We start from the raw sequence: 12,906 nt of genomic DNA on the forward strand, positions 1-12,906 counted from the left end.
TGGTCCTAGTATGGATATAGTATGTCAAAAGTTCCCCGATTATGTACTAAATTCGTCAAATTACGAAGTATACAAGCAGTGGCCACTTATTTCTGTGCTGTTAGGGCCCATAATGCAATGCTTTAGAAAATGGGCGTGACATCACAACATTTTCAGATTTGAAGAAAATGGCGGAAAATATGCAGTCCAAGTCCGACGAGAGCGGATACAAATTAATTGCTTTAACTAATTATGACAAATGTTGAGCAATGTAATTAAAGTAATGACTTTTCAAATAAGTACGTTAAACGTTATTTTGTCTGACAATTTGTTAGCTACGCTATCCTTACAAACCGCATAGCATTACAGCAGTATGTACCGGTATGTTAGCTAGTTAGTTGGCTACCTAACGTTAGTTGGCTACTAATACATCGAACTTGCCAGGCAGTATATTAACTATAATGTTACTAACTATCCAATGTTTATTGACTTGATTATTCTTAGCTAAGTGGTATAGTCGTTGTGTGTTCTCAATGGACATTGTTAATTCTGGCTATCTTCTCCGATTTAAGAGTACTCTTGTATGAATGTGCTAGATAGCAGAATAACTGAATTTACAAATGCTCAACAGATATTTAATGTATGGCAGGTGTCAGTAAACCACTGCAAGAAAAATAAAAAATAAAAGCAAGCATCATTAAATTGTTGCCAGCAGAACAGTTAGTCACCAACGCTCTGGATAACATGAAAATGGTCTAACCAGCTTTGCTAGGGCTAGTAAAATGGTCAAAGTGAGTCGTTCTTTCATTTGTGTCTGGAAATAGCTAGCGAGTTAGCTTGGCTGCTTGACACCCGTTGTGAGGTCAGAATGCTTGGATCAACACTACTCCCCGGCCAGTGTCCAGTGACGCGCTCTGTCCGTTCATAAATTCAATCTGACAACGATCTGGCTTTACTAACGCCCAGTATGCACTCTGGCACTCCAGATTGAATTTACGAACAAACCCAAAATCTTAATGTCAAGCTAGTCTTTTGTTATGCTAACAAGCTAGCAAGAGGTTGCATAGCAACAACATCAACTTTCGGTAGACAGGCGAAGCGCTAGTATGCTCAACTGAAAGGTTACCGTTTGTTTACAGTATTAAAATTAACTAATAGTGTGTAGTATACAGTGTATTGGTATTCAAACACAGCTAATGTTTCTTGTCAATGAATGCAGTGATGTTCAGCAGATTACAATAACGCTTTGATTAAGCCACTTCATTTCCATAATAATAATAAATCCTTGTCTGACCTCCACGATGAGACCTGCTTTTTATAGGCTGTTAATACCGTAGATTGTTAGTATTACCCTCTGGGGGGGGGGGGGGGGGGGGGGTGTTGCAGTGATGAGTCAGACCCACTGAATCGTGCTGCTGTCGTTAAGATGGGCTGTAAGGCTGATTCTCATATTCATCTGCAATTTAAATTCCACTCATCACACTGTACAAACTTTCACTCCTGCTCAATCTGTCTGTGTCACTGTCTCTCTCAATTCTCTCTCTCACTCAGACTCTCTCTCCCTCCCTCTGTTAGACACACACTCACTCTAACCTAACGTACCAGTTTTAGAAAGACGCTTGAGCAGTGTCCCCACTTCTGTTTTTCAGGGGAAATGGAGGTTAGGTTGAAATACTCTATCACTGAAAACCAGAAACATCAAATCAAAGTGTATTGGTTGCATCCACAGATTAGCAGATCTTATTGCAGTGAAATGCCTGTGATTCTAGCTATAACAGTGAAGTAATAATAACTAGCAATACCAAAACAATATGCACATGATCCAAAAAGATGAAAGAAATATCAGAAAGAACAATGCCCCCCATTGCCCTCTAAACTGCATACATTTGTTGGGAATGGACTCTACAAGGTCTCAAAAGTGTTCCACAGGGATGCTGACCCATGTTGACGCCAATGCTTCCCACAGTTGTCAAGTTGGCTGGATGTCCTTTGGGTGGTGGACCATTCTTGATACACATGGGGAACTGTTGTGTGAAAAACCCAGCAGCGTTGCAGTTCTTGACACACTCATACCGGTGCGCCTACTACCATACCCCATTCAAAGGCACTTAAATATTTTGTCTTTCCCAGTCACCCTCTGAATGTCACACATACACAATTCATTTCTCAAGGCTTAGAAATCCTTCTTTAACCTCTCTGGGATATGTGGGACGGTAACGTCCCACTTGGCCAAAAGCCAGAAAAAATGTAGCGCGCCAAATTCAAATATATTACTATAAAAATCAAACTTTCATGAAATCACACATAAAAGACACCAAATTAAAGCTACACATGTTGTGAATCTGGCCAACATGTCTGATTTCAAAAAGGATTTATGGGGAAAGCACACCAAACAATTATGTTTGCTCAGTACATAGCCACAGAAAAACACAGCCATTTTCCCAGCAAAAGATAGTCACAAAAAGCAGAAATAGAGATAAAATTAATCACTAACCTTTGATGATCTTCATCATATGACACTCATAGGACATCATGTTACACAATACATTTATGTTTTGTTCGATAATGTGCATATTTATATCCACAAATCTTGGTTTACATTGGCGCCATGTTCAGAAATGCCTCCAAAATATCTGGAGAAATTGCAGAGAGCCATGTCAAATAACAAATACTCATCATAAACTTTGAAAGACACATTTTACATAGAATTAAAGATACATTTGTTCATAATGCAACCGCTGTGTCAGATTTCAAAAAAACTTTGCGTTAAAAGCACACCATGCAATAATCTGAGACGGCGCTCAGATAAAAACAACATTTCTCCTCCATGTTAGAGTCAACGAAATACGGAATTACATCATAAATATTCCCTTTTCAGAAAGCACTCCCAGGAATCCTAGTTCCACAATAAATCGTTGTTCTGCTCGATAATGTCCATTACTTATGGCTAAGTAGCTACTTTTGCTAGGATGTTTAGTGCACATGTCCAAACGTTAGCGCAGATGCAGGCGAACTCGGACGAAAACTTAAGTTATATAACAGGTCGAATAAACTTGTCAAACTAAGTAGAAAATCAATCTTCAGGATGTTATCATAACTATCCAATAACGTTCCAACCGGAGAATTCCTTCGTGTCTCTAGAAGAAATGGAACGCAAGGCGATATTATGTGTAATGCGCGTGACCAGGAACTGGCATTCTGCCAGACCACTGACTGAAACACCTCCCATCCGGCTCAACATCACAGCAGAGGCTTCATTCCACGTTCTACAGACTGTTGACATCTAGTGGAAGGCGTAGGAAGTGCAAACAGATCCATATCTTACAGGGAATTGAAAAGGTGAGGAGTTGAACATCGACCAGCCTCAGAATTCTCTCTTCCTGTTTGGAATATTTCTCAGGTTTTTGCCTGCCATATGAGTTCTGTTATACTCAGACATCATTCAAACAGTTTTAGGAACTTCAGAGTGTTTTATATCCAATAGTAGTAATAATAATATGCATATATTAGCATCTGGGACAGTAGGAGGCAGTTCACTATGGGCACGCAATTCATCCAAAAGTGAAAATGCTGCCCCCTATCATAAAGATGTTAACCTGTCTCCACCCGTTCATCGACACTGATTGCAGTGGGTGATTGCAGTGGGTGACAAGTGACATTAATAAGGGATCATAGATTCACCTGGTCAGTATGTAATGGAGAGAGCAGATGTTCCTAATGTTTTGCGCACTCATTATGTCCTTCACTCTGCGGTCCAACTCATCCCAAACCATCTCAATTGGGTTGAGGTCGGGTGATTGTAGAGGCCAGGTTATCTGATGCAGCACTCCATCACTCTTCCTATTGGTCAAATAGCCCTTACACAGCCTGGAGGTGTGTTGGGTCATTGTCCTGTTGAAAACAAATAATAGTCCCACTAAGCGCAAACCAGATGGGATGGCGAATCGCTGCAGAATGCTGTGGTAGCCATGCTGGTTAAGTGTGCCTTGAATTCTCAATCACAGACAGTGTCACCAGCAAAGCACCCTCACACCTCCTACATGCTTCATGGTGGGTACCACACATGCAGAGATAATCCGTTCAACTACTCGGCGTCTCACAAAGACAGCGGTTGGAACCAAAAATCTCAAATTTGGCTCATCAGACCAAAGGACAGATTTCCACCAGTCTAATGTCCATTGCAGGGACGTGAACTAGTCACCTTTTGCCGAAATTCGTGACCTACATGATTTGTGTAGATCCGATGAGAAAAGTTTGGTTCACACTACTGGCTGTAAGCAAGCGAGTGATGCACATTTGGAGCAATACTGGCTTTATCCAAGGCTCAGCCAATCTTTCACATAACAGCAGAATGCAGCACACGACAGAAGAGCCAAGCAATTTGCTAGTTACAGCATCAGCGCGTGCTCTGGAAAGACTACAGCATCAGCGCGTGCTCTGGAAAGACTACAGCATCAGCGCGTGCTCTGGAAAGACAGCAGAGAGTAGAAAGGCAGTTTGCCATTTACAGCAGTGCGTCCCCTGAACGATAACAAAGAGGTAGGTGAGAAGCCTGACCATGGAGACGGGGGTGAGAAGGTGATGAAGAGTACTTCATGAGCTGTAACTGAAAAACAACTGGCATTTGGGAAGTTTGAGGTGAGGGAGAAAGTGTGGTGGAACAAGTATTGTTCGTAATGTTATCTTGCTAGCTGGATTGAATTCTCCGTTAGCTAGCCAGAGAAATGTTGAGCAACATTAGCCAGCTTAACTGTTCAAATAATTGAGTTCATGGTGTTAAAATTAGCTGGCTAATGAAGTCACAGCTAACTTCAGCTAACGTTACAACATCAGATGAGCTAACATTAGTAACCTAACCAATTTGCTGTAGTATTTACTGGTATAACGTTTCGACTCCTTGCCGTTCCTCAAATTATAACGCGTTAGTGGGAAGGGGGAGACCTAGTCAGTTGTACAACTGAATGCCTTCAACTGAAATGTGTCTTCTGCATTTAACCCAACCCCTCTGAATAAGAGAGGTGCGGGGGGCTGCCTTAATTGACATCCATGTCTTCGGCGCCCGTTGCTTACTAGACCCTGGCAATCGCTGTGAAATGTTGAGTAGTTAACTAATGAACTAACCACTATCTGTGAACTAATGTTTTCCCTCTACAATGTGGTTCATTTTTAGAATGAGAGAATTAGGTGAATATGAGGCGTTGCTTGTTAAACAAGTGGATTCAGGGATCAAGTGTAGCTGGGCCTGGCTTAAGCGGGATGCCACTTTAGAGGTGAAAGGAACACCATACACTTTCCCGCTTTCTCACTTTTTCAATACACTGGATAAAAAGAGGTATGCCAGGTGTGCGCTCTGCCTGAAAGAGATCAATTATGCCTACAAAGGGTCTCATGCTCTGCTGCTGGCACATTGTAGACAGATGTCCACAGGCAGAAAGTGTGCGACGTAATAACCTGCAGTGTAGCCCAAAGATATTGCTTTTGTTGTGTTGAACTGGACAGTACCACTTGTGAATGAGTGGGGGGGATTATTACAAAAATTATTATTATTATTATAATTATTATTATTTGTTATTTTTGGACAAATGTAGCCTAATAGAGCAAAAATGGAATGCCTGTTTGTTTCATTCTATTTCTACTTTAAGATGTTTTTTCCCCAAGTGCAATATTTAGATGTGTGTGGTCACAAGTGTTCTATTATAAAGGCTGTCATATCTAACTGCAATATTAGTGTATTTTGTTAATCAAGACTCAAGTGTCATTTGCAGTAAAGTCTAGGCAACAAATAACATTGGATTGCTTTCTTCACATGTTTTAGTTGTGAGTTAGTTAACATTAATCACTATTTTACACACAGCGACTGTGTAAATCATGTAGATCATATTCTTTGTTTAATTAGTTAACCTGCATTTCTCCCTAGCAGGGATTTTTTGCATGTTTGTGCAAAAGTCACCTTTTTGGGTCCTCACCGGTTTGCATCCCTGATCCTTGATGTTTCTACAACTTGATTGGAGTCCATCTGTGGTAAATTCAATTGATTGGACATTATTTGGATAGACACACACCAGTCTATATAAGATCCCACAGTTGACAGTGCATGTCAGAGCAAAAACCAAGCCATGAGGTCGAGGGAATTATCCGTAGAGCTCCGAGACAGGATTGTGTCGAGGCACAGATCTGGCGAAGGGTACCAAAAAATGTCTGCAGCATTGAAGGTCCTCAAGAACACTGTAGCCTCCATCATTCTTAAATGGAAGAAGTTTGAATCCACCAAGACTCTTCCTAGAGCTGGCCAAACTGAGCAATCGGGCGAGAAGGGCCTTGGCCAGGGAGTTGATCAAGAACCCAATGGTTATTCTGACAGAGTTCCTCTGTGGAGATGGGAGAACCTTCCAGAAGGACAATCATCTCTGCAGCACTCTACCAATCAGGCTTTTATGGTAGTGGCCAGACGGAAGCCTCTCATCAGTAAAAGGCACATGACAGCCTGCTTGGAGTTTGCCATATGGCACCTAAAGTCTCTCAGACCATGTGAAACAAGATTCTCTGGTCTGATGAAACTATCCCTACGGTGAAGCATCTGTAGAGATTATTTTCAGCGGCAGGGACTGGGAGACTAGTCAGGATCGAGGCAAAGATGAACGGAGCAAAGTACAGAGATTCTTAATGAAAACCTGCTCCAAAGCACTAATGATCTCAGACTGGGGGCGAAGGTTCACCTTCCAACAGGACAACAACCCTAAGCACACAGCTAAGACAACGCAGGAGTGGCTTCTCTGGATGTCCTTGAGTGGCCCAGCTAGAGCCCGGACTTCAACCCGATCGAACATCTCGGGAGAGACCTGAAAATAGCTGTGCAGCAATGCTCCTTATCCAACCTGACAGTGCTTGAGACGATATGCAGAGAAGAATGGGAGAAACTCCCCAAATACAGGTGTGCCAAGCTTTTAGTGTCATACCCAAGAAGACTCGAGGCTGTAATCGCTGCCAAAGGTGCTTCAACAAAGTACTGAGTAAAGGGTCTGAATACTTATGTCATTTTAATATTTATGTTTTAAATTTTTATTTTGACGTTTGCAAACATTTCTAAAAACCTTCTTTAGCTTTGTCATTATAGGTTATTGTGTGTAGATTGAGGGGGGGGAAACTATTTAATACATTTTAGAACAAGGCTGTAACCTAACAAAATGTGGAAAGTCAAGGGGTCTGAATAGTTTTTGAAGGCACTGTATACTGAACCGCAACAATTTCAAAGAGTTACAGTTCATGTAAGGAAATCGGTCAATTGAAATAAATTCATTAGGACGTAATCTATGGATTTCACATGACTAGGAATATAGATCTGCATATGTTGGTCACATACCTTTTAAAAGAAAAAGGTAGGGGTGAGGATCAGAAAACCAGTCAGTATCTGTTTTGACCACCATTTGCCTCATGCAATGTGACACATCTCCTTCACATAGAGTTGATCAGGCTATTGATTGTGGAATGTTGTCCCACTCCTCTTCAATGGCTGTGCGAAGATGCTGGATATTGGGGTGAACTGGAACATGTTGTCGTACAAGTTGATCCAGAGCATCCCAAACATGCTGAGTGAGTATGCAGGCCATGGAAGAACTGGGACATTTTCAGCTTCCAGGAATTGTGTACAGACCCGTGCGACATGGGGCCGTGCATTATCATGCTGAAACGTGAGGGGATAGCGGTGGATGAATGGCACTACAATGAACCTCAAAACGGTATCGCTGCATTCAAATTGCCATACAAGGACAAAACTACAAGGACAGAATTACTAAATTGCACATTTTAGTGGCCTTTTATTGTCCACAGCACCAGGTGCACCTGTGCAATGATAATTCTGTTTAATTAGCTTCTTGATATGCCTCACCTGTCAGGTGGCTGCATTATCTTTGCAAAGGAGAAATGCTCACTAACAGGTATGTAAACCAATTTCTGCACAGAATTTGAGAGAAATAAGCTTTTTGTAGATATGGACCATTTCTGGGATCTTTTATTTCAACTCATGAAACATGGGACCAACACTTTACATGTTGCATTTATATGTTTGATCTATATGAACAAAATATAAACTCCTGTGTAAAGTGAAAAACAAATGTGAGACCGATTCCCCATGCCATGTCTCCAGGGTGTGCTTATGTGGTGGTGATGTATGAACAGTATATGAATAGAAAGGGTATGTACAGCAGTAGTTATATAGGTTGAGCCATGACTAGAATACAGTATATACATATAAAGTAGGTTAAATGGTATGTAAACATTAAAGTGACCAGTGTTCAATTACTCTATATAGAACAAATCGGTCTAAGGTGCAGGGTAGAGTACCGGGTGGTAGCCAGCTAGTAACAGTGACTAAGGTTTAGGACCTGGTACTGAGCTGAGGCCGGCTAGCGGTTACTGTTTAACAGTCTGATGGCCTGGAGATAGAAGCAGTGTCTATCAGTCTCTCGGTCCCAGCTTTAATGCACCTGTACTGTCTCCTCCTAGATGGTAGCTGGTGAACAGGCCATGGCTCAGGTGGCTGAGGTCCTTGATCTTCTTGGCCTTCCTGTGACACCGGGTGCTGTAGGTGTCCTGGAGGGCAGGCAGTGTGCCCCTGATGATACATTGGGCTGACCGCACCACGCTCTGGAGAGCCCTGCGGTTGTGGATGGTGCAATTGCCGTACCAGGCGGTGATACAGCCCAACAGGATGCTGTCAATGGTGCAGCTGTAGAAGTTTTTGAGGGTCTTAGGAACCAAGCTGAATTTCTTCAGCCTCTTGACAGCTCTCTCTGTGTGAAAGGACCATTTCAGGTTGTCAGTGATGTGCACTCCGAGGAACTTGACGCTTTTGACCCTCTCCACTGTGGCCATGTGGATGGGACGTGCTCTCTGCTGTCTCCTGTGGTTCACGATCAACTCCTTCATTTTGTTGACGTTGAGAGAGGTTATTTTCCTGGCATCACTCCGCGAGAGCTCTCCTCCTCCCTGTAGGCTGTCTCGTCATTGTTGGTAACCCGGCCTACCACTGTTGTGTTGTCAGCAAACTTTATGATTGAGTTAGAGACGTGCATGACCACGCAGTCATTGGTGAACAGGGAGTACAGGAGGGACCTGACCATGCACCACTGTGGAGCCCCTGTGTTGAGAATCAGCGTGGCAGAGCTGTTGTTGCCTACCTTCATCGCTTGGGGTCGGCCCCTCAGTAAGTCCAGGACCCAGTTGCACAGGGAGGGGTTCAGCCCTAGGGCCCTGAGCTTAGTGATGAGCTTGGATGTCACTATGGGGTTGAAGGCTGAGCTGTAGTTTGAACAGCATTCCTACATCAGTATTTCTCTTGTCCAGGTGGGATAGGACAATGCAATGGCGATTGCGTCGTCCGTGGATCTGTTGGGGCGGTATGCGAATTGTAGTGGGTCTTTCTGCTTTCTGCCGATTCCACAGAGTTCATTATTACGGCTCACACATGAACTGTACTAACACACCTTTAGACATTAAAGGTATCTTCATCCCTTGACAACACCTGAACATTGTCAGTCACAATAGCGGTCTACCTTTCTTTACTGACTCCGGTATCAGTCATTCATCCAACTTGTTTAATGAGCCCTATAGGAACGCACTCTATGGGTGGTTGCATCCTAAATATCTCCCTATTCCCTATATAGTGCACTAAATTGGGAATATGGTTCCATTTGGGAAGCAGCCTGTGTCTTTACAGACCCTTTAGACTTGGCATGGGGAATCTTTCTCACCCTGCAGATTGCTCCATTAGTTTTTCATTAACTGCCAGAAATGTCCAGAGATGTTCTCTCTTTCCTTCACCCTTGTGGGGTGTTCCATTTTACCAGGACAAAAGATTTCTGAGGAGGACATCTTTGAGGTCGAGGTGATTTCATTGTGCAGTACTTAAGCTAATTAGCTCAAGTTTCTGACACATTGAAACCTTTTTTCAGATGCATTGAAACCTGAAGTGTACACCCGTTCACTTCTTCCCACCAATTGAAAAAGCATTGGATTGGTGGAGGCATGGGATATTTGTAGTTTCCACCATATTTCTTATCCCAGTCTTTTCCTTATAAACCAGTGAAGGGAAGCCCACACTTTGGGCAGAAGAAAAGATAATTGGGAGGTAACCATGATTGTAACACTTTGTGAATCTGATGCCATGTTAGACCTGATACTCAGCAAGGATCTAAGATCTATTTCTCCCCTCTTCCTATCTCCTTAGGAATACATGGAAGACCAGAAATACCGGGATGAGGAGGACCTCCTGGAAAAACTGGATTCTTTTAAAAGTAAGGAATTCTGCCAGGAAAGACCTACCCGACCTGGAATATCTGATGTATCACTGTCCTATTTTAGCTCTTAATCACAGAGGAGTGGGAGTGAGTTCCCTGTGGGGGTGTGTGTACCATATGTCAATGTGTTTGTTTGTGCTGCCATCTCATTACTGTTTAAGTGTCATTACGTGTGGGGTTGCATGGTGTTCCGTGCCAGGTCTACTTGGACAGGCAAACTAACAGCATGATAATGTAGTCGGTTATTGCTGATCTTTGTCTTTTGTGTCTGTTTTTTAGTGTTTGTGTGTTCTGTACTGATTTCTAAGCGGGTTGTGAGGCCCGACCTGTCCGCTGCAGTCCAGGCAGCAGGAATGTGGCTGCTCCACTCCTCTGGTGGTGGTTGTTGTTATATCCAGGGCTCTGGGGAACATGTGGTTATAGGGAGTAGAATAACAGGACCAGATGAACTACCATAACACAGCATTGAGACCGGGGCTTACCTCAAAGACTCCCAGATTCCTGACATATTACTGTCTACATTAACTCTGTGTGTCGGCGTGCGTGTGTCATCGTTCAAGGAACAGGTATCAAATTTATTTATATAGCCCTTCTTACATCAGATGATATCTCAAAGTGCTGTACAGAAACCCAGCCTAAAACCCCAAACAGCAAGTAATGCAGGTGTAGAAGCACGGTGGCTAGGAAAAACTCCCTAGAAAGGTATGAGAGTTGCTAGTCAGTGTAGTGTGTGGGGTAAGTCCTAAGATTATAAACATGGGAGACCAGACCTAGATAGTGCCCCAATGCTGTATGTATTTCTCATACTCCACCGTGCAGTGCAGGAAATGGTGTATAAACATGCAGGGTCCCAGGGAGGTCCTGAGAGGATGGCTCTCCATGCTACAATCTTGTTCTAGTCTCTATGGTATCTCACTAACCCCTGACTTCCTCACCTTTGCCCCCTCGTTTCCTCCTCCCTGCTGATTGCCGCTGTGCTTCAAAGCTGGTTTCCTGTCTCAGTTTAGATCTTATGCTTCTAGATCAGAGCTCTCTCAGCCTCTGAGATGTGATTAATAACACAGGAATAATATGAAGCTATCAAATGCTGTTACAGCAATTGTTTGGAGGCATTGTTATTTTTTGATAGTGAGAATGAACAAAGGGGAAGGCAGCAGTCAAGAGCACAATACATAATAAACAGGAGGCTTTCCATGTAGCATCCTTCTGTCTCAGCTGAGGCTTCAAACCAACCACTACCCACGCTCCAGGAGTTGATGTCTCTCTCAAACAAAAAGTCTGTCAGAACAAACTCCTGACCATGGAGAGAAGAAAGGGAGGGAAAGAGAGGTGAGAAAGGGGTGGGGAAGAAAGCGAGACAATGTGTGATTCTCAGTCCTTGCCCTTAAGCACACAGCCAAGCCCGCAAAGGTGAATAGGAGGGCACAGGGAAAAGGGGGAGCGGGATGTCCTCAGAGAGGATAAGCTACTTCACTCTCCTTTTGGAACATTGAGGAATGTAGGAGAAGAGGAAGAAGATACTTGTTTAGTTGAGACTATCAGTGTGTGGATGGATGATTTACAGAGGGATTTAGGACGAGGCCAACTCACAGAGCAGTGTTTAGGTTGGAGGCGGGAACTGGAGGGGCCCTCCTCAGAAGTTACGTGCAGGGTCAGCATTGTCCCCCTACTACTTACTGATAAAGTATCAGGCTACTTTATGAAGGATCTCTGACCTATACTCACCAGACAGTTTATTAGGTACACTACCCCGTTCCCGAAAATGGATCGCTCCTACAGACCGTGAGTCACGTGGTCGTGGCTTGCGTTATAAAGCAGGCAGACGGGCATCAAGGTATTCAGTTAATGTTTGATTGAACGTTAGAATGGACAAAATCGTACTAATCGACTTTGAACGTGGTAGGATTGTCGGTGTAAGGCGCGCCAGATCCAGTATCTCAAACAGCCGCACTCCAGGGCTTTTCACCTAGAGGCCTTCACAGGCCCAAAAAGTTGGACCCGTTCCAAAATGGACTTGGGGCTTTCCCATCTGGACCTGATTATAAATGTGTGTGTGTATATGAATGATCAGTTCAGAACAGACACGAGGACAACTCGACCCATTCTGTATAGACCTGGTCGGATGCGAACCCCTTCCGATCTGGGTGAGAAGCAGCAGAAAAGTCAATTTTTAAGCTACTTTATTAACCAGAGCTGATAAAGCGCGTGGGAAAGGAGGTAGAGAGGTGACCCTCTCTAGCAGGGGCCGTGCTGTCTGTGTAGGCTACTGTGAGTGACACAGGGAGGAGGGAGGGAGAGACGGTAACCAACCAAGCTGACTCCCGCTATAGTAGACTAATCGCTGCCTTACCTCGGGTTATTTATCATCCAATATGGTTATGTTGTACCTGTCTTGACTGCATTAAACCGGGATACTTCCGAATTTTGTCAATGAGGACCTTTGTCTACTTCCCCAGAGTCAGATTAACTATTGGATACCATTTGTATATCTCTGTCCAGTATGAAGGAAGTTAGAGGTTGTTTTGCGAGCCAATGCGTCAGAGGGGAACTAGATAACGGGCCTCATTGCCAATCCCCTTAGCATCCCTTTACGATAACTAGCTAGCTAGGCTAATTGAGGCTGCATGCACTT

General features: G+C 43.5%; 1 protein-coding gene across 4 annotated transcripts in view; it reads left to right on the forward strand.

Annotated features, from left to right (window-relative positions):
- LOC129818120 (allograft inflammatory factor 1-like) overlaps nt 1-12,906 on the forward strand; it is a 34,021-nt gene that overhangs the window by 5,880 nt on the left and 15,235 nt on the right. For 2 of the 4 annotated variants that reach the window (XM_055873716.1, XM_055873715.1), the window contains exon 3: nt 10,205-10,271. In XM_055873716.1, coding sequence (XP_055729691.1) covers nt 10,211-10,271 — 61 coding nt within the window. In that variant the 5' untranslated portion in view covers nt 10,205-10,210. The other 2 variants (XM_055873719.1, XM_055873718.1) reach the window with 2 other exon arrangements.

The sequence above is a fragment of the Salvelinus fontinalis genome, chromosome 21, assembly GCF_029448725.1.
Source record: "Salvelinus fontinalis isolate EN_2023a chromosome 21, ASM2944872v1, whole genome shotgun sequence".
Classification (NCBI taxonomy): domain Eukaryota; kingdom Metazoa; phylum Chordata; class Actinopteri; order Salmoniformes; family Salmonidae; genus Salvelinus; species Salvelinus fontinalis.